This window comes from Magnolia sinica, chromosome 17, assembly GCF_029962835.1.
Source record: "Magnolia sinica isolate HGM2019 chromosome 17, MsV1, whole genome shotgun sequence".
Taxonomy (NCBI): domain Eukaryota; kingdom Viridiplantae; phylum Streptophyta; class Magnoliopsida; order Magnoliales; family Magnoliaceae; genus Magnolia; species Magnolia sinica.
Window position 1 is genome coordinate 64460008 of NC_080589.1, and position 23796 is coordinate 64483803.

Sequence of the window (23796 nt, forward strand, 5' to 3'; positions counted from 1 at the left end):
CTTTTTGGAATGATGCGTGCATGTGGGCTGCTGAAAGAGGCAGGAGTTAGATGATACTCGGCCTACGTAAGATGCTTGATACGCAGGCACTGAGATATTGTACACGTGGCATTATTAATTACAATAAAACTTGACTAGATTGTGCAGCCATCTGTCACCAAATCACATTCCTAAGATTAAGTTGGTTGAATAATTCTAACCTCTGATTTGTGGACACTTGTTTGTGTAAATAGGGCCGTTCGATTAATTTCCATTTTTAACCGTCCAATAAATGGACAGCAATCTGATTGTGATTGTGAGATGATGAAATAAGCTTAATTTTTGGATAATGATATATCCACACTGGGTACCGTACTTTGGACAGTTAAATTTCCCTAGTTGTATGCCACCTATGCAATACCAGAGTGCCTGCGTATCATGCATCATACTCCGCCAGAGTTTCAAAATGTTTCTTCTCTCAGGGCATGGTTTTGGTTTCAAAACAAGCAACATGGTCGTTGTTGACCCATGCATCCCTTGCACGTTAGCATTTACCCTTTTAAGTATGCTAACGTACTCCTGTATGTCTTGCACATCCCATCTACACCGTCCAATTGTTGCACATGGCCCCATAGATTTGAGACCATCAGATCGATGGGCTGTAGTGAAATCAAGGACGGTCACAACCTTCGCTGCATGTTCCGAAAGTTGACCATGGAGGATTAAGGGGGTGTGGTTTGTATGTCATGGCCCATTCATGGGACGGTCTGGATCAATAATCATCAAGCATATGCACCAAGTGGACGGTAGAATGTTAATAAATCGAATTTGGGACTGTCCATCGAGAGGTTTGCTCGCATAAACTTTAGCCATTCAATTTGGGTCCATCTTCTAATGATCCAGACCATTGATACAACAAGTCTCACTTTGTACGGTGGAAAGTGGACATTTAAAAACTCTCATTTAGATTATCTCAACCTTTTGATAATTAGGCTCTTTTGCTTTGAACATGAACGGTCAGCATAACTTATTTTATATAATTAAAGGATTGAAATATTCAATCTGAGAGTTTTTAATTTTGGGCATGTGGTATCGAGCGGATCCCTACCAAATAAACGGTTTGGATCACCGAAAAAAACCCAAATCCAACAGCTCCAGTCCCAATGTATCTCATGTTTCATAAACTATGGCCCACCTGTTTAGTAGATGAGACCTCTCTCTCCCTCTCTTGTTTTTTTATTTTTATATATATATATATATATATATATATATATATATATATATATATAACGCTCACCTGCGAACCAGTTCGTACCCGTTACATACGAACTTTTTTGAGAACCCATCATACGTGATGTGGATCCAAAATCTGAACCGTTCATGTGAAGCAGAACCTCGTGAAACCTTGTAAGACCAATTTTACTTTGATCTAGAACTTTGATGGGCCATGAAAAATTAAAACAGTTTCCTCTCTTGATTTGCATTTCTCTTTGCTATGGCCCACCAGAATTTTAGATTAGGGTAAAAATTTCTCACGTGAGGTTTCATGGGATTCCGCATCACATGGACCGTTCAGATTAGACACCCATGACACGTGTGCAAAGGTGCGGACGTGCGTAGGTGCGCAGGGAGCATGACAAATCAAGGGAGGAAACTGTTTTCATCTTTTATGGCCCATAAAAGTTTTAGATCAAAGTAAAACTTGGTCCTGAGGGGTTTCAGAAGGTGCTGCTTCACATGAACGGTTCAGATTTTGCATCCACACCACGTATGACGGGTTCTCAAAAAAGTTCATATGTAGTACGTACGAACTGGTTCGCAGGTGAGCGTTTCCGTGTGTGTGTATATATATATATATATATATATATATATATATAAGACATCAATGCAATTAAACCCACTAGATGAATGAACTGGATCCTTGTACACATGTACCATGCAGGCACGTGTAAGCATGTAAATGGTAGCGTAACACACGTGGGATTGGCAAAGCTCAAATGTGTGATATGAATATGATATTACACGGGATGACCTCTATTTGGAAAGTTGGAATACTGTGAAGAATAAAAATAAATTTCTCCTGATGTGATGGGTTTCTTTTTAAAGAAAGGAAGATTGTTTTTCTTTTCCTAACTTTGAAAAACAAAGTAATACCAAGACTCTTCCCTGGTTTGCATAGGTACGAAGGTGGGCCCCACCACTTCTACAGATACTTGAGATCCACATGATCGATTAGGTGTGCTACCCAATGACCCCAAACTTCACACGAGTGTGGTGTGGCCCACTTGACTTTCGGAATAGCATGATTTTTGGAACTTTGATTGATCCTTGTGAGAAGCTCAATATGAATGGATTGGATTGCAGATATAAGCCACTATAGGCCCCCCACACAACAAATGTCAGACGTGCCCATCCAACTCTTCCTTAAAGTGTGGCCCACCTGAGTTTTGGGTCGCCCTAAATTTTGGTTCCCACGGTGAACATGATGCCATGCAACTGATGAATGGCATGGATCTCATACATATTCTCTCCCACACGGTGCTCGGTTAGTGGGAATCCTGCATACCACTGTCGATTGATTTGCAAGTTTTGCAGTTTTGCATGTTCACCTGTTGGATTTTCCCACTTCCATTGTTGGATAGAACTCACATGTGAGGCCATTGTATGTTGTGCAAATCTGGCTATTCAAATCATGTCCACATTGAGGATGGAGCATTGCCCAAAACTCGTTCTTGATTAGATAATTTTAACCGTCCATAGGTGGGGATGTTTATTTTAAAAAAACAAAAATATCCATTGATCCAATGAAAGCGGAACAGAGGCTATTTTCTTTTCGGGCATCCATTTGATTTCACCCACTGGATGACTGATGGAAATGATTCCCAGGTAATGCTCAATCCACACGGTGGCCCACATCTTTGGATGGCTTAGATTTTAGGCACATGCATGCTGCTACGAGCCATATAGTGAATTAAGTAAAAGCACACTAAAGATTTAAACTTTTTTCCTCACAAAATATGTTTTGCAGGTTCTCCATGGAAGGCTGGGATCATCAGGTCAAGGTCATGGATGTGGCCCAGTGCAATCTATGGCTGCTCCCCATCCAAAACCCCCACCCATCCAAAGGGGGGCCAAACTGCAGATTCCTTAACAAAACAAATTTACTAATCTGTGGGCCCCACCATGAAGATCACTCAGTCTCAAAATCAGGCCGACCCATTCATTAGATGGGCCAAAACTGTATGTTGATTCATGCCATTCGGGTGTCGTTGTTCCTGATAGTGTGGCCCACATATTGAGCGGACCAGCGTGAACCTTGTGCCAGGTGATCTTCGTGGCACGGCCCACTGTCTGCATCGTATGGATACGCTATACATTGTCACATAAGCAAGTTAAGCAAGTAGAATTGCACTGGCTCACTAAACTTCATCCAATGGCCTTTGATCTCAATATGCAAATGCAGTGATACCCAAATGGGATATGCGGTTCATGTGAGTCAAAAAAAAAAAAATCTACGATGAATCAAAAGCAAGAACTGATTTTTCATTTGTATACGATTTTGGTTGTGAAAACGATTGTGTGTAACATCTATATGCCGAAATCTGGCTGATTGATACACAAGGAGGGGATGCGATGATTACCGTTGGTTTTTGTCCGACCGACCTCACAAGGATGGGATGCGATGATTACTGTTGGTTTTTGTCCGTCCGACCTCGCAACGGCAGTAGAAAAGAATCATGTGGCGCAGCATTTCTTGCTCTGCAAGTCTAGGATCCTCCTCCGACGCCTTGGCTCGCCTGTAGTAGGACCCTCCGAAGCTCGTCCCTCATCCCTTGGAGCAAAACAGGTTTCCGGATGATCCCATTCATCCCGATCTGCAGGCACCGCTCCCACACATCATCGTCCGTGCTCGCAGTCAGGGCCACAATCAGTGGCCAGCTCCCGCTCCGGTACTTGCGGATTCTCATTGCAACCTCGAAGCCATCCATCTCGGGCATGTGGAGGTCCAGGAGGACAACCTGGAATGGGGCCCCGGCAACAGCAATCGCGCTCAGGCAATCAAACCCAGATGCAACAGCGGAGACATGGCAACCCAGCTTCTCGAGCAGCTTGCGGGTGACGGACCGGTTAACATCGTCGTCATCAGCCACTAGGATTTTAAGGCCTCTGAAGAGGGAGTAGGAAGGTGGATGGTCTGAGGATCCTCCTGGCTCATGGCCTCTTGCTGGGGGTTGGAATCTGAGGACGAGTGTCATGCTCTCTGCAAGGCCTCGAGAGTTTGGAACCACCCAGATGTTCCCTTGCATCATCTGCTGATGGAGGGAGAGAGAGAGAGATTAGGGCTAATAAATTTAAGAAATCATATGGGTGTGAAGTATCCAATCTGCTCATCAAGTGTGACCCACTGCTTGAATCATCTGAGCAAAAGATCCAGGCGGTCATGCTATCACATAGGCCATACTTGCACAAAAACAATGAACAGTTTAGAAAATATGTCCATCCTTTCGATACACATGTGGCCTTAACAGGCCTGATGTTTTTGGCCAGATGATCCACAGTGGGTCCCACCTGATATGCAGCTTGGATATTCTACACAGTTGCTAACTTGGCATTTTATAACGAAATTTGATAAAGCGTCCAATGGTAAATGATAATATGTAAGTTAATTTCCAAGCACTCAATCTCCACACACGTGGCATGCATGCACAATATCCACCGTTCATTGTTAAGCAGAAAACATCCGTAACTTTGACTGAGATCACTGATAAAGATAGTCAAATCCCTTGATCTTCTCCAACAACCTTAACAAACCTGATCTACAATCTCTCTTTTGTATTTTAAATTTCAAATCAAATGTTTGTTAGGGTTGTTATTATATTGCTATTTCCCTCTTTGTTTGTAAATTCAAATCTCTTGTAACCTCCAATATCCTAAGTGTATATATATATGCAATATACCTCTCGGATCTGGTCATGAAGCCAGAATTTCAAACAGTTCAATCTCTGTCATGCTATCAGAGCGCTTGACTCACGTCTGATTCATATATTTTCTCTTATCCTATCCTCATGGCTTCCTCTTCTTCAAACTCTCATGTTGTTGCTTTTGTTGCTCCTAACCTCTTAGTCAACTTGTTTCGGCTAAGCTTGATGGGGAGAATTATCTCATGTGATTATCACAAATTGTTCCTGTACTCAAAAGTAATGATTTGATGGGCATCGTGGATGGTTCAGAACTATGCCCAGATAAGTTCTTCTCAAATGATCAGGGAAGACAGACCTCTAATCTCAATCCAGCTTTTCTTTTATGGCACAAAAAGGATCAGTTTGTTCTTGGTTGGATTAATGCCACTCTTTCTCATAAGGTGGCACCCTCGGTTTATGGCATCACTTCTGCAAAGGCTGCTTGGACTACTTTATCCAACAAGTTTGCCTCTCAGTCCAAATCTCGAATTGACCATCTGAAGAGAAGACTTCAGTCCCTATCTCAAGGCTCTAGAAACTGCTCCACCTATCTAGATAATGCAAAGGAGATTGTGGCAAAACTTGGTGCAGCCAGGAAACACATTGATGATGATGATCTAATTAATTATATTGTCTCTGGTTTGAATCCTTCTTTCCTTCCTTTTATCACATCTCTTTCTATTGCTTCCCGAGATAGAACCATCTCTTTTGAAGATTTTCAAGCTGAACTACTATCCAATGAACTCTTACTTGAGCACCAACTCAAAACCATTTCACCTGACACCAATAACTATGCATTCTTTGCCTGAAAACCTCAGCATCAAAATTCCCAGTAGAACAACTTTCCTCCACGCTCCAATCAAAATTCCTAGCACCAAAACTTCACTCAAACATTTAACCGCAAGCCCAAATATCTTGGAAAATCAAACCAACCCTCATTGCAAACACCTTACCACTCTCCAGCTCCTCCTAAACAATCCAACCAGCAGCCTTATCAGTTTCCAAAACCCAATCAGCAACAACAGCAGCCATTCAATACCCCCAGATCACCCTGTCAGATCTGCGACAAGTTTAATCATAGAGCTCTTGACTGCTTCCACCGCATGGATTATGCTTACCAAGGCCGACATCCTCCAGCTCAACTAGCTGCAATGGTTGCACACCCACACAAGAAGGTGGAGAGACCTGGTTTGCTGACAGTGGAGCTAATCAGCACATCACGACCAATCTTGAGCAGATGACACTCCATCAACCTTACACTGGTCAAGAGAATGTTGTTGTTAGTAATGGACAAGGTTTGAGTATACATAACACTAGTTCTACCATTTTTCACACTCCTACTTCCAAACTTAAACTAGATCGTGTTCTTCATTGTCCTCAAGTTTGTGCAAATTTACTTTCCATCAATCAATTGTCTAAATAACCATTACTTCTTTATACTCACTGGAACTCACTATTTTGTTAAGGACAATCATACGGGGCAAACATTACTGGAAGGCAAGAGTAGTGGTGGACTCTATCCTCTTAAGTTGCAGAATTTAGATCTCAATAAGCTGCTTGCTATGACAGCCATTGTAGGAGTTAAAGCACCTGTTTCAGTTTGGCATTCTAGATTAGGGCATACTTCCAATTCAGTTGTATCGTTTTGTTGAACAAACACTCTCTTCCTTTTGTTGGTTCTTTAAATAATTTTGATGTTTGTGAACCTTGCCAATTTGGCAAAAGTAAACAACTTCCTTTGTCTAATTCTATGCGAACTTCTAGCTCTCCTCTTGAGCTTATTCATTCTGATGTGTGGTCTTGTTCCACCTAATCTCTTGGTGGTTGTCGTTATTATGTTATATTTATTGATGATTTTTCTCGTTATTCTTGGCCTTATCCCATTCATAACAAATCAGATGTGTATGTTTGCTTTGGTAAATTTAAACTCCTAATTGAGAATCAATTGTCTTGCAAAATTAAGCAACTTCAAACTGATGGAGGTGGGGAATACATGTTCAAACACTTTCAATTGTTCTTTTAAAACAATAGGATCCATCATAGAGTCACTTGTCCACACACACCTCAACAGAATGGAGTGGCCGAGAGAAAACATAGACACGTCACAGAAATGGGGTTATCTTTGTTGGCTCAATCTCACTTATCTACTACTTATTGGGTTGATGCTTTTCTCACAGCCATTTTTCTCATTAATCGGCTACCTACAGCTATTCTTGATAATCAAACTCATTATTCTAAGCTGTTTGGTACAGATCCTAATTATTTAGCCTTGCGATCTTTTGGTTGTGCAATGTGCATGTTATCCTCTCCTACAGCCTTACTCCTCTAACAAACTGATGTTCAGAACGAAGAGGTGTATTTTCCTAGGTTACAACTCCAATCAAAAAGGGTACAGGTGTCTCGATCCTTCTTCTCACAGGATATATGTGCCTCGGCATGTTGTGTTTAATAAATCTAAGTTTTCTGCAGCTGAAGAAGTGCAATCCATCTCTACCTCTAACATCATGCCTTCCTCGATAGGTATATCTCCTCTCATTCCTTTTATTTCAAATTTTGATTTATCTCATTCTCCTCCTATTTTTTCACATCCTAATCCTTCTCCTACAATCACTGAAACACCTTCCTCTACCGAATCAGATTCTCCTCCTACCAATATATCCACTTCTGACCCTCCATCTTAATCTATTCCTTTGTCCATTTCAGCTACCCCTGCACCTAGCATACCTTCCTCACCTCCTATAAACACTCAAACCTCCAAAATTGCATCCTATGACCACTAGATCCCAAACATTTCACCTCCTTCCACTCCACTAAACACCCATCTATTGCTCTAACCAGTACTATGGTACCTCTTGAACCTAGTTCTTACAAACAAGCATCTCTTGATCCGGCTTGGTGTCATGCCATGCAAGAGGAGTATGATGCTTTGATGGCCAATAAAACCTGGGTTCTCTGTCTTGGACCTGTTGACCATACTGTTATTGATAACAAGTGGGTTTACAAGGTGAAACAAACCTCAACAGGTGAGGCTGATCGATTTAAGGCAAGGCTGATAGCTATTGGCTATCAACAAGAAAGTGACATAGACTATACTGAGACTTTTAGTCCAGTCATCAAGCCTACAACTATTCGGATTGTTCTTACTCTTGCCATTCAATTTGACTGGACTATCACTCAGCTAGATGTTTCTAATGCTTTCTTACATGGAGTGTTACAGGAGGAAGTATATATGGAGCAGCCTAAAGGTTTTGTTAACTCAAAATTTCCTGATTATGTCTGCAGACTTAAGAAATCGCTTTATGGCCTGAAACAGGCTCCTCGGGCGTGGTTTATGAAACTATCTCAGTCACTCTTGGAGTTTGGTTTTACCTCATCCATTATGGATTCCTCTTTGTTTGTTTATCACAACGATGATGTTCATTTGTTCTTTCTCATTTATGTTGATGACATCTTAGTGACCGGGACACATCAGGCCATGATTTCTTCCCTCATCAGTCAGCTCCAGCTTCGGTTTAAGATGAAGAACCTTGGTGACTTGCATTTCTTTCTTAGCATTCAAGCTCACAGGGACTCTTCTGGTTTACACTTTAAGCAGACTAAATATATTAATGATCTTCTCCATCGCACTAGAATGGCAAGAGCTAAACCTTTTCCCTCACCACGTTCATCAGGACTTCGGCTGTCCCTTATTAGTGGTGAGCCACTTATCGCTGATCAAGTGACAGAATATAGGCAAACGGTTGGGGCATTGCAATACTGCACCCTCACCTGTCCAAACATCTCATTCTCTGTCAACCAACTCTGCCAATTTATACACTGTCCCACTTCCTCTCATTGGTCTGCAGCCAAAAGAGTACTAAGATATCTTAAGGAGACTATTCATCATGGCTTATGATACACAAAAGGTCCTCTGTCTCTTCAGGCCTTTTGTGATTCTGACTGGGCAGGGAATCCTGATGATCGTTGATCAACTACAGGCTATGGTATTTTCCTTGGCTTATGCTTGGTGTCTTGGTCAGCTAAGAAACAACCTGTGGTGGCTCGGTCTAGTATTGAAGCTAAGTACTGAGCTCTTGCCTTTGCCATTGCTGAGTTGTATTGGATACGGATGCTCCTGCAAGCTCTTTGCATTCCGCTTGCTGCTCCTATTCTCTGGTGTGATAACATTGGTGCTTTAGCCTTGGCTTCCAATCTTGTTTTTCACACCAGAACTAAGCACATTGAGATGGATTTTCATTTCATTTGGGAGAATGTTGCTAACAAGGACATTTCCCTTCAATTCCTTTCCACACAAGACCAGCTTGCTGATGTGTTCACTAAGGGGTTAAGTTTAACTCGGTTTTGTCTTCTTAGAGAAAAGCTACAGGTGTATCCCCCCAGCTTGTGGGGGGATGTTAAGCAGAAAACATCCGTAACTTTGACTGAGATCACTGATAAAGACGGTCAAATCCCTTGATCTTCTCCAACAACCTTAACAAACCTGATCTACAGTCTCTCTTTTGTATTTTAAATTTGAAATCAAATGTTTGTTAGGGTTGTTGTTATGTTGTTATTTCCCTCTTTGTTTGTAAATTCAAATCTCTTGTAACCAACAATATCCTAATTGTATATATATAAATGCAATATACCTTTCGGATCTAGTCATGAAGCCAGAATTCCAAACAGTTCGATCTCTGTCATTCATATCATGTATTGTATGTGAATAGGCCATTTGGCAAAATCCATACGAGGCGATCCTAAGTGGAGACTTCTGCCCCAGTTGGACTTCTTCCAACTGCCAATTTCTCATTCACATGAGACCTACAATCAGTGGCTACTGGCTACGATCACAAGGCTGTTGATAGTGGGAGTTTTTGTTGCTAGTTAACTTGGATTCTAAGTTACATTAGGAATTGAATTAGAGTGTTTGTTGAAGCATGAAGCCAAGGGGCAATGGATTTGGGTGTGAGAGCAGGAAATCATCTTTTTCAAAATGTTATTGAGCATGAAACGCTAGGAAAGTAGGAGCAGGAGTGCAAGTCCGAAGTGTGATTCAAAGTTGGTGCAGCACATAGAAGGATCCTGCAACTAAGGTTCAAAGTACATAGCAAGTCATAGTCTATGTCAAAATTGTGTTGGTTAGGTTTAAGGTTGCAACATGGGCAGGTTTGGTTGGGTTGAAGGGTCAACCCGAGCTCAGCTCAACCTAAGGTATTAAAAAATGGTTATGTAATGGTACTAATGGGAACTGTTACGCGTTACAGGGCCATAACAACCATTCCAAAAACAAAAAGGGCTGTTATGGGGCAAATAGAGTTTTTTTTTTTTTTTTTTTTTAAATAAAAATAAAAAAATTGGCCATAACCGCCGTTATGGGGACCATAGAAGCCGTTCCGGCTCATATTGTAATGGTAATTATGGTGGAAATTACAGCCACTGTTATTGTTATTGAATAGCTTGGCCCAACTTCAAGAGGATCCACACGCAACCAATGATTTAAATATTGGTATCGATGCACATATCGCACCCTTGGGATATAGAAGCATATCAGCATCGCATGGGAAATATCGTATGTATTGGGGAACATATCATTGTTTGAGGGAAACATTGGGAAATGATGGAAAATTTCAATAAAACTTTAGGATACGTTGAAAGAGACATGATTATACACTAAGAATTCAAAAAATCACAAAAAACAAGTATGCACAACATATTTCCTTTGTATACGATCCTAAAATATGCATTTGATGAAACGGAAGCCAAAATGAGTTTATATAATTCATAAATCATATAATCTAGGTATAAAACTAGATTCCCCCAAATATATTTACGAGAACTAGATTCTATGAGGTTTTTTGTGATTTTTTCGTAGGGGAATATTGCAATGTATCACTGATACATATCCCAATGTCTCGCATGTATCAACCACATGAGATATTGATAGTATTGGCCGATATACTATCAATATTTAAATCGTTGCCCCCAACCCAACCCGATCCGAATTCCAACCCAAGGTGCCCAACCTGAACCCAACTCAAATACATGTGATTATTCCCAAAACGAACTAACCCGAACCCAACACAAAATCAAAGTGGGTTGGCATTTTCCAACCCGAATCCAACTCAAGGACCTTGACAATCTTACACATACTCGGATTGGGTCAATTGGGTTCGGGTTGACCTGAACCCAAGTTAGATCCCTGGTTGGGTTTGTTTAAAAGTAAGTATCAAACAAGTAATCCTCAGCGCAGATTAGAGAAGTGATTGAGTGAGGTTGTGTGTGTGAGTGCGTGTAGGGGAGGCAACTACATTGTGGAAGCAAGCAAAAAGATGGTAATGAGAAGACAAATGAGGCTTTTTGTGATGTAATTTTCAAAACCAAGCATAGACAGGTGGTTTATAGATTCAGGGTGCAAATCCATATGACACCCAGGGAAGATCTTTTCACTAATAAAGAGCCGGCATTGAATACATGGGGTGTTATCACTAAGAATAACCTCTTGAAGTTGAAATTAAAGAAAATGTGAGCGTATATAATTCAAATAAAAAGGTTAAGCATCACTTGAATGTCTTGCATGCTCCAAAGCTATGGAAAAATCTCATACATGAGGGGACTTGTAGATCAAGTCTACAATGTTATATTTGATGATAATGTGAAATGTTATTGAATGATGATGCTGGATCATCGCTTGGGCAAAGAAAATCGTCCATATGCACTTAAAATGAAATTGTTTACTACTTGAGAGATTTTCCATTGGAAGTTGCCAATTGTTGCATAAGAGGTTGGATCACCACAACCTTTACAGGGTTAGAAACATGTATGGGAAGAGGTTTATCATGGAATGCTGGTTATGAAGTATGACAGAAATCATGTGTATGAAGCATGTTTAGTTGTGAAGGTGACACAACATCCTTCCATGAAGTCTGTCACAACAGCCAGTCACCCACTGAGTTATGGGGACCAACTGCACTTACAAACAAGAATAAGATACTACGTATCTTTCATTGATGAATATTCACATAGTACTTGGATTTACTTTTTAGCCTAAAATTTTGACATATGAAAATACTTGAAAGAATTTTAAATTAAATCAGAAGATAAAAACTCTACAAATTAATCATGGTGAATGATATACTTCTCATGATTCCAATGCTTTTTTAAAATCACATGGAATCAAAAGGCAATTGACACGCTTAAGAACATCTCAGCAAAAGAATATTACTAAGAAGAAGAATCTTCACATAGTTGTTATTCGGGCTATAATGAAATACAAAATTTTTGCCAAGCACTAATTAGGTCAAAGCCGTGCATACCGCAATATACAGATAAATCATATGCCGCAATATGCTTGATAAATTGTATGTCGTTGCAACCGGGTATAAAGGTTCAACATCAAAATTCTATAGAAGGAGAAGACTGATTTGACGCATCTACATGTGAATCTCAGCGATAAAAATTATGAAAAGTTTAGTGAGAAGGTTGTAGGTTTTTTTCTTTGGATATTTATCTCAGAGAAAAGCTTGTCGATGTTATGATCCAGTACATCGTATCTACAAGAGCTGAAATCACAATGAAACCAAGCTTCTGATTGTGAAATGGTGCCTTCAATGCCTACATCAGATGAAGGGCCAGATACAGAACCTTCCACTCCACAGCCATCCAAGTTGGCAGAAAAATTATCATTGGAAAGTCTTAAGGAGAAGGAGATTGTTTCCTATTAAACGATGATTAAGCACGAAGATATCCTGCCGTGAAATCTCTCCTGTTAAAATACTTGCAGATTATATGAACTATGCATGCATTGGTACAAGTCAAATACCCTTGAATAAGCAGTTTCTGATCCTGGGTCCTTACTCATGCCTCAGTGGTAGACTCACAAGAGTTTCAACACGAGGTCATGGGTTTGAATACCCGTTGTGGTGAAAAACCACTGTCGTGTGAGTGTGTGGGTGTGTGTGGGGTGTGAGTGTATTTGTAAAAGAAAAAAAAAAACAGTTTGTGATCCTCAATGGCAACAGGCCATGAATGAAGAAATGAATGCATTGAAAAAGAATGAACATGGGCCTAGTTGATATATCACGAGGAAGAAAGCCATTGATTGCAATGTGCAAGTGGATTTATAAAATCAGCTGAAAAGCTACTGGTGAAGTGGAGTGCGAAAAGGTCTCTTAAAGCTACAAGAAGGCCTACACTGAAACATTCAATCTTGTGGCTAAAATCTCAAGTGACCAGTAAGAGGCTTTTTCACCAAAGCTCTTTAGTGCAGACAAGCCTGATGTCTTCAAGTGAAGCTTGGGAATAAAGGTGTGACTTGACAATAGTAGGGAGCGTTGAGAATACATTGTCAAGTCAGAGTGGGAGCTTTGGTTGTTAGTGGTTTCTAAGTTAGACAGTGGAAGTTTTGGTTGTTGGTGGTTTCTAAGTTATACAGTGGGAGCTTTGGTTGTTAGTGGTTTCTAAGTTATCTTAGGAATCTAATTATGAGTTAGTGTGTTGAGGGTACATTGTAAGTCCTAGTTTAAGTCAAACTTTGTTAATTGGTTATGTTTGCTTAAAACTTGGGGCTAGACAAGTAATCATTTTTAATGGTTTGTAGGGACTCTACACTTCTAAAATCCTACACCCAACAACTTCGTTCTCCATCAATGCCAGTTGTCTTGACCATGCCTTGTTAGTGTATCTTTCCACAACGGCCAGTGTGACTTTTGTGGTATACCTTTAGATGATTTGACCCACTAGATGAAAAGTTTGGATTCCATGCATAGGACAGCAATTGTGGATATTGAATGCTTTGTAACTAACTTATATTGATAGCTCAGATACTCACACGAAATTTACGAAAAAATCAATTAAACATTCTGCATCTATCCTAATCATCCTTGGGAAAATGTAATCCGAGCACAGTCAAATAATTCCCTTATTTTTGGTTCACTGCACTCAAAATTAGACCATTGGCTACTACTGGCTCCACGGTCCATGATCCAGACCATTCATTTGGCAGGTCCCATCATGAGTGGACCACTGTATGCAAATCATACAGAGAGGACAAACCCCTCCATTCAACTGGCGGACCTTCTCCAGTTCAATGTTGAACATAACCATTATCTTTTCCTATTTCCACTGGTAGGTCACTGATTGGACACTAAAAACCAACTGGTTAGGAAATTGGTTGCCTTGGTGCTGAGGTTTGATTATTTACAGTAGCAATCCAAAGCCATGCCAGAAAAAAAATAATTTGGGATCATGTGTTGTCATAATTAAGTAAAAAAAATAACTCCTTTTCCCATCCCACGTAAATGCAAGTTTTCTATATGATTCAAAAAATAACATTTTCCTCATTCCCGTTTACATGTATAACAAGATAATGTATATGTATTCTCTATTCACTTGTTTCTATAATTCAAAAAGGAAATAACTGAAAATCCCTAGTAGTATAATGTATATGTATTCTCTAAACATAAAAGCCCTAAAAAAGAACTGAAAAAAACTGAAAAATTTTGAAAAAATCAAAATATTCTATTATTCTTTTCTGAAAAACCCTTATTTTCACCAATATATGAAAGAAATAAAATAGAAATGAATAACTGAATATTTTCCATGCACTCTTACCTATTTTAACAAAGAAATCGAATGCAATAAACGGCATTCGATTCCGTTGAGCGACAAAAAAGATATGTTGATTTCTTTCTCTAGGTTTCCTATGGCCCACAAGCTCCAAAAGTCCCCAAAATCTCTCAAAAGTTACAAAATATATGTTATTCTAAAGAGGGTGGGGCCCAATAACTTTTAAAAGAAAAAGCCCTAAAAAAATTGCATTAAAAAAAAAAAAAAACAGATTTTCTACCGGTCGCTGCCAGTTTTCTGCGTAGATAATCGAATTGTACGATTCATCCTGATTTGTGATTCAATCATACAATTTGTATCATACAATGGTACGATACGACACAAATCACACGATTTTGACAACATTGTTTATGATCTTTTTCAATATATCTAACCGCTTGGATATACTATTGTCATAAGCCCAAAGGGAGAATGTAGAAGATCGAGACTGTTTGAGTTTTATATTAGAATCCCAACTAACAGCCCACAAAACAGAAATGGCTATTGGTTCTAGGAGAAAAAGAAAAGCAAGCATCTCCAACAATTAGGGTTGCAAACATGAACCTAACTGACCCAACCAGAATTTAGGTTGGATTCCGTCGGGTTATTAGGGTCCTTGGCTTGAGTTAGAAACTCCAACCCCATTCAAAATTGGGTTGGGTTTGGGTTGAGCAAATTCAGTTCTTATTAGGTGAGTTGGGAATAATCACACGTATTTGGGTTGGGTTGGCTTAGGGTTAAGTATAGAGGAATTTGGGTTGGGCATCTTGGGTTGGAATGCGGGTCAAGTCGGGTTGACCCTCTACCCAACCCGCCCGAGTTGCACCCCAATCAACAATGACGGTTTCACTTCATTTTTTCTTCTTTTCTGGATGACTATTCCAATCAAGGTGTTCCGTATCGGTAACGATGATTGTAACGGTCACCACCATTACTAACATGGAGGCATAACAACCGTTACAACACCCGCAATGTGATTTATTTAGTTATTTTTGCTTGAAAAAATTTGAAAAAATATGTAGAAAATTCAGAATAATGTAAATATTCCAAACATATATTTATTTTTTTGTTTTGAACATATTTATGGTAGCGCAATAGTTTATTCTTTGGTAAGAGTGTTGTATGTGGTTGTCTGGTGAATTTATGAACATGATTATGTATCTCTAACATTTATACATCACAATCAAGCATCGGAACAAGAAACCAGAAAAGAAGAGAGAGAGAGAGAGAGAGAGAGAGAGAGAGAGAGAGAGAGAGAGGCATAAATACTACTTTCTTTGATTTTTTGAAAAGATTGCCATCAATCTTCTATTCTCTCAAATCGCTTCAATCTTTGCTTTTAATCCTAAAAAATAGTAAGAGTGGTCGAAATTTGTTGTAGAATGATCTAGGAAAGTTTTTTGAATGAGAAAAGTGAAAAAAATGAGGAGAGATTTAAATAGGAAAAAAAATGGTCATTTTTCGACTGTTACAGGGGTAACGGTCGTTATGCCCCGTTACGGCTCTTGTAACGGCCGATATGGTCCCAAAAAAAAAAAAAAACAATTGCCCCATTTCACCTGCGTATCACGTTACAGTCACGATTGTTACCAATATGCTTCAGCCTTTACAACCTGTATCGTAATGGATACGAAACACCTTGATTCCAATATGAATAAGCATGTCTGCATCAAAATACCATCTAGCTACCCAAAGAACATAACCATTGGTTCCAGCAAAATGTGAAAGAGAGTTGATCACCTAGGCCTGCAGTGGCATTTTCACACCGACCTTGAGTAGGGTAGCCTGTGCGAAACAGGGGCACGCTCGGGGTGTGCGGTCCGTGTGAGGCGAGACCCATGTGAAGTAGGGCTCATGAGGGGGGTTCGGTCAAGGGCCTGACCCATGTGAAGTGGGGCCTAGGCTATGAGATAAAGGGATTGATTCGCCATGCTCTATCAATTCAAGCTTTAAAGCAAGTGGTTAGTTGTCTTGCATCATATGTGCCATGAAAATGGCCCCACCATGAAGATCAACCTTCTTGAAGCACTCATAATGTGGGCCACACTAGTATGTTGAGTACATAGCATTAAAAAATAGCTATGTTACGACGGCCGTTAAGTAAAGGAAACAATCAACTCGGTCACCTGATACAATAGTAAATAGGTTTGTTATGGAGAAAAGAAAAAAAAAAGAGTTGTATCAGCAACATAGCGCTTATATGACTAGTCTAGCCTAGTATGGCCATAAAGGGTCCATTATACAAGTTTTTTTGTTTTCAAAATTTCTCTTGTTTTTTCACTTCTTTATTTATTTCAACCATTAAGGAAGCTTATAAACTAATTTTAAACTAGATCTATACCTATTTTGAGGATCAAAACATAAAATTTGAGTGCGATTTGATGAATTGAAGCGGAGTGGACCACTCTGGAAATATTGGATGAAATAACCCATCACTTTTTTTTTTCATTTTTCCATCTTTTTTTGTTGTACTTATATGCAACACCCCTGATTGATTTGTGTTCAATTAAGCTTACCTAGTTGACTTTCAACAGGTCAAGCTGATATACCCAATGGACAAGTCCTAGTAAAGAATTGCCAATTACACCATCAGATACATGTTGAAAACCAAAAACGAATACATATTTGCCGTCCTCGCATTTTTAGAAATTTACCAATAATTTTTTAGCCCCTTTAGAGAGTTGCATCGGCTCATTCGTCCTGTATTATACTGTTATAGGTTAGCATGGTTGAGTGTGACCGTGGTTATCCATTGGTTCCAACAGCGTGGTCCATCTAATGAGATGGCCAGCCTGATTTTTGTGCCAGGTGATCTTCATGGTGGGCCTCCTGTTTTCAACATGTTCAAGGGAAAGATGGTAGGTGCAGTTGCTTGTAGGTAACCGGTTCTCAATAAGAGAGCAACATTTCCAACGACAATTGTTTGTCACTTCTTCTTTCCTTTTTAAAGAACAAATGGCGCATTTTGGAGATTCAAAGAGGGTCTAGCAATTACAAAAAGCTACTCTAATATGACAGCTGAAACAACCATTTTGATTGTTGAGAAGGTGAATTATAAAATAAAAGAACAAAGACGCTTCGGCAAACACCAACAAGCCCCCCCCACACACACACACACGGGTTTTTAAACCCATGACCACAAATTGGAAACACCACACAGTGTTTACCACTGAGCAATTTATTGTTACGAAAACAAGATGAGCTTTGCTCAAATAAATTAAGATACATGGGGATTCCATATGTTAGATTTAGGCATTTCTCAATGATGCAAACCTTTTATTTGATAGGGTTCCCCTTGTATGGAAGATGCACAAAAAAGCCTCTTAGGTTGAATATTTCAACCGATCGATTCTAAAAAGGTTATCATGACCATTCATATTCAAAGCAAAAGAGACAAATTATCAAAGGGTTAACATAATCCAATTGAGAGCTTTTATTTGCTGTATTTCCACTATACAAAGTGAGACTCATCATATAAAGAGTTTAGATGATTGTAAGATGACCTGGATTCAAAGCCTAAATCCTTAAGTATCATATTGGGATATATCAAGATGTATTCGAGCAAACCTCAAACAAGATTGCTTGATTTACTAACGTCTGTGAGTGACATAGGGAATTATTGTATTAAAGGGACCAAGCACAGCATGTTCTTGACGACAAAACAAACAGTTCCAACTATCAATACTCAATTACAGATTCTCTAATTCACGAGGGTGGAGAGATTGAGAAGGATGTTTCCATAGAAGTCAAGCTGGGTGGAATTAATGGAGATGCGTTTCTGGAGTTTTATGCGATTATCATGTAGCAATCGAACGGAAAAGGAAATTTATAGGATAGCTGTAAAGACAAGCTATGCTTTATGGGACAGAATGTTGGGCAGTTAAGGTAACAGTTCGTAGGATGAGTGGCACTGATTTGATATGAGAATGTTGAGATGGATGAGTGGCAAGACGAGAAAGGATAGATTTAGAAATGAATGCATTCAAGGGAACTTACAAGTAGCAGCAATAGGTAATAAGATGAGGGGAAGTAGACTAAGATGGTTTGGTCATGTGCAACAGAGACCAAGAAGCACTGGTTAGGAGTGAGTGAGTACAAGTTGAGGCTCTAAAAGGGCAAGTGGAAAGCCCAAAAGGATGTGAATGGAGGTAGTAAGAAGAGACTTGATGACCTATGATTTAACTGAAGGTTTGGCCATTCATAAAGTAGAATGGCAGACAGGGATTCATGCAGACGACCCCAATTCATTGGGATAAGGCTTTGATGGCGATGATGAATTACAGATTCTGTAAACTGATATGCAGATTAAAACTTCATAAACCAAACAAACTAAAAAGAAGAGCACCAAATCTGATCAATGTAGACTCCGAATGATCTTAGAGCTGTAATATCATATTATAATAATCGCAAAGCACGCAATTATTTTTCAACATACTGGCCATGGCTGTGTTTGGATGTCCGCACAATCATTGGGCAGCATGGATATTTGCAGAAACAAATAAGGAAACATCCCACTCAAAATTTGAGGCAGCATGAATTTCCAGATACGCATTCTTCCCACATTCTTTCTACCCTTTCCACCATTGGTTTGGGCAGAAAGGTATCCGTCCCACAACGATTGTGGCAGACATCCAAATGCACCCTAAATGAATTGCAATAACTCAGTTCAAGAAAGAGGAAAACACCAATGTGGGTTTTGCATCACTCTGTTCGCCTCAACAGACAAGCCACCATAAAGCATTACAATTGCTTATGGTTTTTAGACTTGGAGACTCAGCTTCACTTATTGTGTCTAGAGTAGAGTCACAACTAGCCCCGAGTTGGGGGTGTATTCAATCCGACTCGCCTGCGTCAGGGGCAACTTCGGAGGGCAACTCATGGTATCTAAGCAAATCAAGTAGTGACAAATTCGGTCGACTCATACAAGTCACATCTGACCGGATGGGTCTTAAAACCATGCAATCGCTTCAAGTCAAACTTGAAAATAGAATGGCAAATTAGCATTTCGCATGTCATTATGAATTAAAATGATTTGCTTCACTTGAGTTATTGCAGTTCAATTCAATTGGGCATCCAAACATGCCCTAGTAGAACTGTTGAGGTTGTCATAGAAAGTAGAAAATCAACCACCAGTTCTCATGTTGGAAACCCAGTATTTTCTTCAGCCACGAGGTGTTATTTCACATGGTTTCTTAACAATATCTAAACAATCACTGGCAGTGAATCAGTCACATTGAGAAACGTGCAGCAAGTGTTTGGTGAATTACCTGCACGAGCTTCTTGCACATGCTGAACCTGAGATCCTGCTCAATTCTATCACTGACAGGTCTCCCTGGAAGCTGTACAACCAACGGGTTTGAGGCCTCGTCATGAGAACTGTTAATCCTGATTTCAAACTTCACGCGAGCAGATCCAGCAGAGGAGTTCGGCCTCCACGGGACCCACCTCTGATTTTGCCCGGACCCACTTTCGCTCTCGGTGGTGACCCGAAATGTCATAAACCCTCCATCATCACACCCATTCAATACATTCCCAACCATATGCAGTATCACCTGAAAAATCCGTTTTTCGTCACCAATCACCAAATCTGGCAATGTGTTATCGATCTGAACCCCAAAACCAAAACCCCCACGAACGCACATGCACTTTGCAAGGCAGGCTGCTTCCTTGATCATGGAATGTAGCCGGAAGGACCTCATCTCCAAGGACAACCTCCCATTATCCATTGTTGAAATATCCATCACATCATTTATCAAGGTGGAGACAACACTGCTCGTTTTCACCATCGTATCAACAATGAGCCTCTGATCGGGCCCCAGATTCTCTTGCTGGATCATCGACAACAACCCAGAGATGGAGTGCATTGGCCGCCTCATTCCTTGGCTCATAACCTTTTGGAATGAGTTCCTCGCTTGGCTTGCCATCATAGCATTTTTCCTGGCCTGCTGCAACGCACGGTTCTGCTCCGCCAGCTTCTCCCTCATCAGCTGAGATTCCTCCAAAACTGCAGCGTGGGAGAGAGCAACAGCAACCTGATCAGCGACCACCTCAATGATCTCCAGTTCCTGAAAGCTCCATGCTCTTGCATCAGCGCCTGGGAGCACCAAAACCAGTAGCGCATAGCATGCCTGCACCACTTCTGGGGTCCCACCTTTGAAATTCGATACCCTGAGCATCGGCATTCGGATCGCTGCCACAGCCCCTGGCTCAGCATCCCCGCCACTGCTCGCCAGTCCTAGTGCGGAGTCCGGCCGCAGGACCTTCACTCCCTTGCTTCCCTTGATCTCCTGCACGTCCGGATCATTGATCGGTATTGAGAGATTCGACACGCTCCTCTGTTTCAACTCATAGGTAAGATTCATCTCCGTCCGCTCCTCATTCGGCATCCAAACAGCACAGTTCTGCAAGGCCAATGTCTTTGACATCTCCACCAAGGTGGTGTACAAGATGGTATGCCTATCGAGTGACTTCCGAATCTCCTGTGTCAGCATCCGGACATGCCAGCTTGCCTCCTCCTGCTTCTTCATCATCCCAACCTCCCGATCCAGCTCGCGGGTCTTCTTCTTCAGGAAGACCTCCCGCACCATCACCCGCAGCAGGAGAGGGATCATTGTCACGAGCGTAATCGATGTGGCACACGAAACCAGCGCCGTGAGTAGCTTGAAGACAGTAAGTGCCAGCATCAGGTGGAACGAATGCGGCTCGTAGACCCACGCGGCGCACAGGTGTGTCAACCCACAGAGGACGATGAATGCTATGAACTGGCCGAGGACCCATTTGAACGGCAGATTCGTGCAGCTGACAAAGTACCCGAGCTCAATGGGGATCGAGAAGTAGGCCAGCGCGATCAACAGATCGCTGACCTTCTGGCATTTCAGGATGCTCTCGACGGCCCAAAGACCATCGTCGTCACAGTTGCAGTTGGTGTAGCCAGTGACGGCGGCAGAAACAGATAGAAGAAGGGAGAAAATCAACAGCCCATGTACAAATTTTCTTAACATTGCATCAAAAGAGCTTCTTCAATCCATTTATATGGGATTTTCAATACAACCCAAACCCCACCCAAAAAGGAAAAAAAATAAAATAAAATCAAAATTACCAGAATTCAAGATCCAACAGAAACATCAATCCAAACATGCCCCCAAAATAAAATAAAATAAAATAAAATAACAACAACAACAACAACAACTCCCAAAATCAAAGATGAAAGACAACCAAAAATCTAAATTCTCTAAACCCTTCAAAAAAATCAAAATAAAAAGAACCCAAAACCCATCAAAAGCAACGACTCCCACCAAAAAAGGAAAAAAGAAAAAAGAGGGAGAAAAAAAAGAATCAAAGATCCCAAAACCCCATCTTCCAAAATCTCGAAAACCTTTTCCTCTATACTCTTTTCTCTTCTTCTTCTTTTTCTCCTTCTTGTTTTCTGTTTTGTATATAACTCAAAGAAAAACCAGAAAACCACCAATCTGCAATCTCAAAACCAGAACCAGAAATGCAGAGGAAGAAGAGTACCTACAAAACCGCCATCACCCAAATCCCAAAACCAGGTATTTTTCTCGCCCTCGAACCCGGTTCAGATCTTTACACCCCAGTCTTGGAAAAAATCGCTTCCCGCTTCAGGAAACGAAACAGCCGACTTCGTACAAATACCCGCTTCGATCCAAAACCAGACCCAATAGCAGAAGCAAAACCAGCCTCGGAAACCGGATTTTAGCTGGTCTAGAATCAAAAGGGCGGTTTTGGATTCCGGTTTTCCGCAGGAGAAGCAGCAGCCGTTCATGGCAGGAGATGAGAGGCGTTGGGATTCTCAGATTTTTCTTCCATTTTCTTCTTCTTCTCTGCCTGCAAAGGGAGAGGAGAGGTTTTTGAGTGTAGAAAGGGGAGAACATATATATGAGTACTCCTTCATACACCAAACTTATATTGTAAAGTTGTGGGGCCCACCATAGGTGGGCCATGGCCTGAAAATTTCATGAATCTGATGATCTATTAGCTTATGTACTTGTAGGCATTAGCTTTTTTAAATAATTTGAATCAATTTCGGTTTTTTTTTTCTTTTTAGATGGACCCACCGACGGTTAGGATTGTCTGATTGATGTGACTCTTAAGGTCCATGCTCAATCGTAGTGTGCGCCCACTATCTAAATGGGTTTTATTTTTTCATATCCGCTCTCCATTTTTCTATTAGATGGGTAGATCTGATGGTTAGGATGGACAGATCTGTTCGATTTTCAGTGTCCATCATTAGACGGCCTGGATTGCAACTAGCAGATTCTTTAAAAAACCCAATTAGTAGAAATTGCAAGTTTTGCTATCATGCGCTGTCGACAGTTGGTTAATCTTTACATTTTGGACGGCTTGGATCACAACCACTGACAGCAGCTTGTTGGTTTGGGCAGTGTGCATTTTTGGTTCATATCTATCCGTCAGATGGATAAATTGGATGGTTATGATGATGAAATCAGTGTCAATAGCCCTTGGTCATGATAACTGGACCGTATTCGAATCCTGACCACACAATCAACGGATCTCTTGAATATTGGCTTTTATCCACTTGATAGACCAATCTGACGGTTAGGATGGAAAGTATGTGTGATCAAGCGTGGGAGGCAACGATTTGGACGGTTCGAAAAGGGTGAATCTGTGGGCGGTGCACGGATTCACCGTACACTGCCGGCGCAGATGCAATTTCCTCGTTGGATTGGAGGGCGGAAAAAGTGATGGGTAGGTGGGCCCCACATGTGTCTGTATTTTTTTAAATATTCTTTTAGACATGAAGAGAACCTAGACGCTCTTTAGAGCATTACTGCTAGCAAACGTCAAGTCAGAGGGATATTTTCTCGGACTAATTTCTCGCGTGGCTTATCGTATGGTGAGAAATTCACGGCACGCACTGAACGAACCACAGCCGTTAGATGTGCTACGTGTAGTCATATGGATGGTAGCGGTTCGCCACGTGACGGAAAGTTGGGAGAGGGAGTGAAAACGAGAGACGCGGATTGGGTACTGCCCTGTTCAGAACTTCGTACAGCCTGGGGCTATGAAGGCCCACCGTGATGTTTGGGTTTAATCCACACCGTCCATCCATTTTTCCATATCATTTTAGTGTAAATATATCAAAAAGAGTCAGATCCAAGGGATTAATGGACCACACGACAGACACTCACCGTTGAAAGCTTTCTACGGTCCACCGTGATGTTGATTTTCTATCCAACCATTTCATAAGGTCACGTAGATCTGGATAAAGGGAAAAAAAAAAAAAAAAACCAAA

At 40.8% G+C, this 23796-nt stretch overlaps 1 protein-coding gene across 2 annotated transcripts; it reads right to left on the bottom strand.

Moving 5' to 3' along the window:
* Window positions 1–3497: 3497 nt before the first annotated feature.
* On the bottom strand, window positions 3498–22409 carry LOC131231712 (protein EIN4-like). Of its 2 annotated transcripts, none has more exons than XM_058228004.1 (2): window positions 19790–22409; window positions 3498–4289 (listed from the first exon to the last, which is right to left on the bottom strand). In XM_058228004.1, the coding sequence occupies exons 1-2, from the start codon at window positions 21521–21523 to the stop codon at window positions 3747–3749; spliced, it is 2277 nt and encodes a 758-aa protein (XP_058083987.1). In that variant the 5' UTR covers window positions 21524–22409; the 3' UTR covers window positions 3498–3746. The 2 variants fall into 2 exon arrangements, with proteins under 2 accessions (XP_058083987.1, XP_058083985.1); XM_058228002.1 differs by having other exon boundaries at window positions 3498–4292.
* Window positions 22410–23796: the final 1387 nt, after the last annotated feature.

Bases quoted from the DNA above. Each gene is read 5' to 3' on its own strand.
- LOC131231712 (XM_058228002.1), bottom strand. From the start codon at position 21,523: ATGTTAAGAAAATTTGTACATGGGCTGTTGATTTTCTCCCTTCTTCTA. The intron at 4,293-19,789 runs GTAATTCACCAA...TCCCTCCATCAG, and splicing joins TGTGCAAGAAGCTCGTGCAG to CAGATGATGCAAGGGAACAT.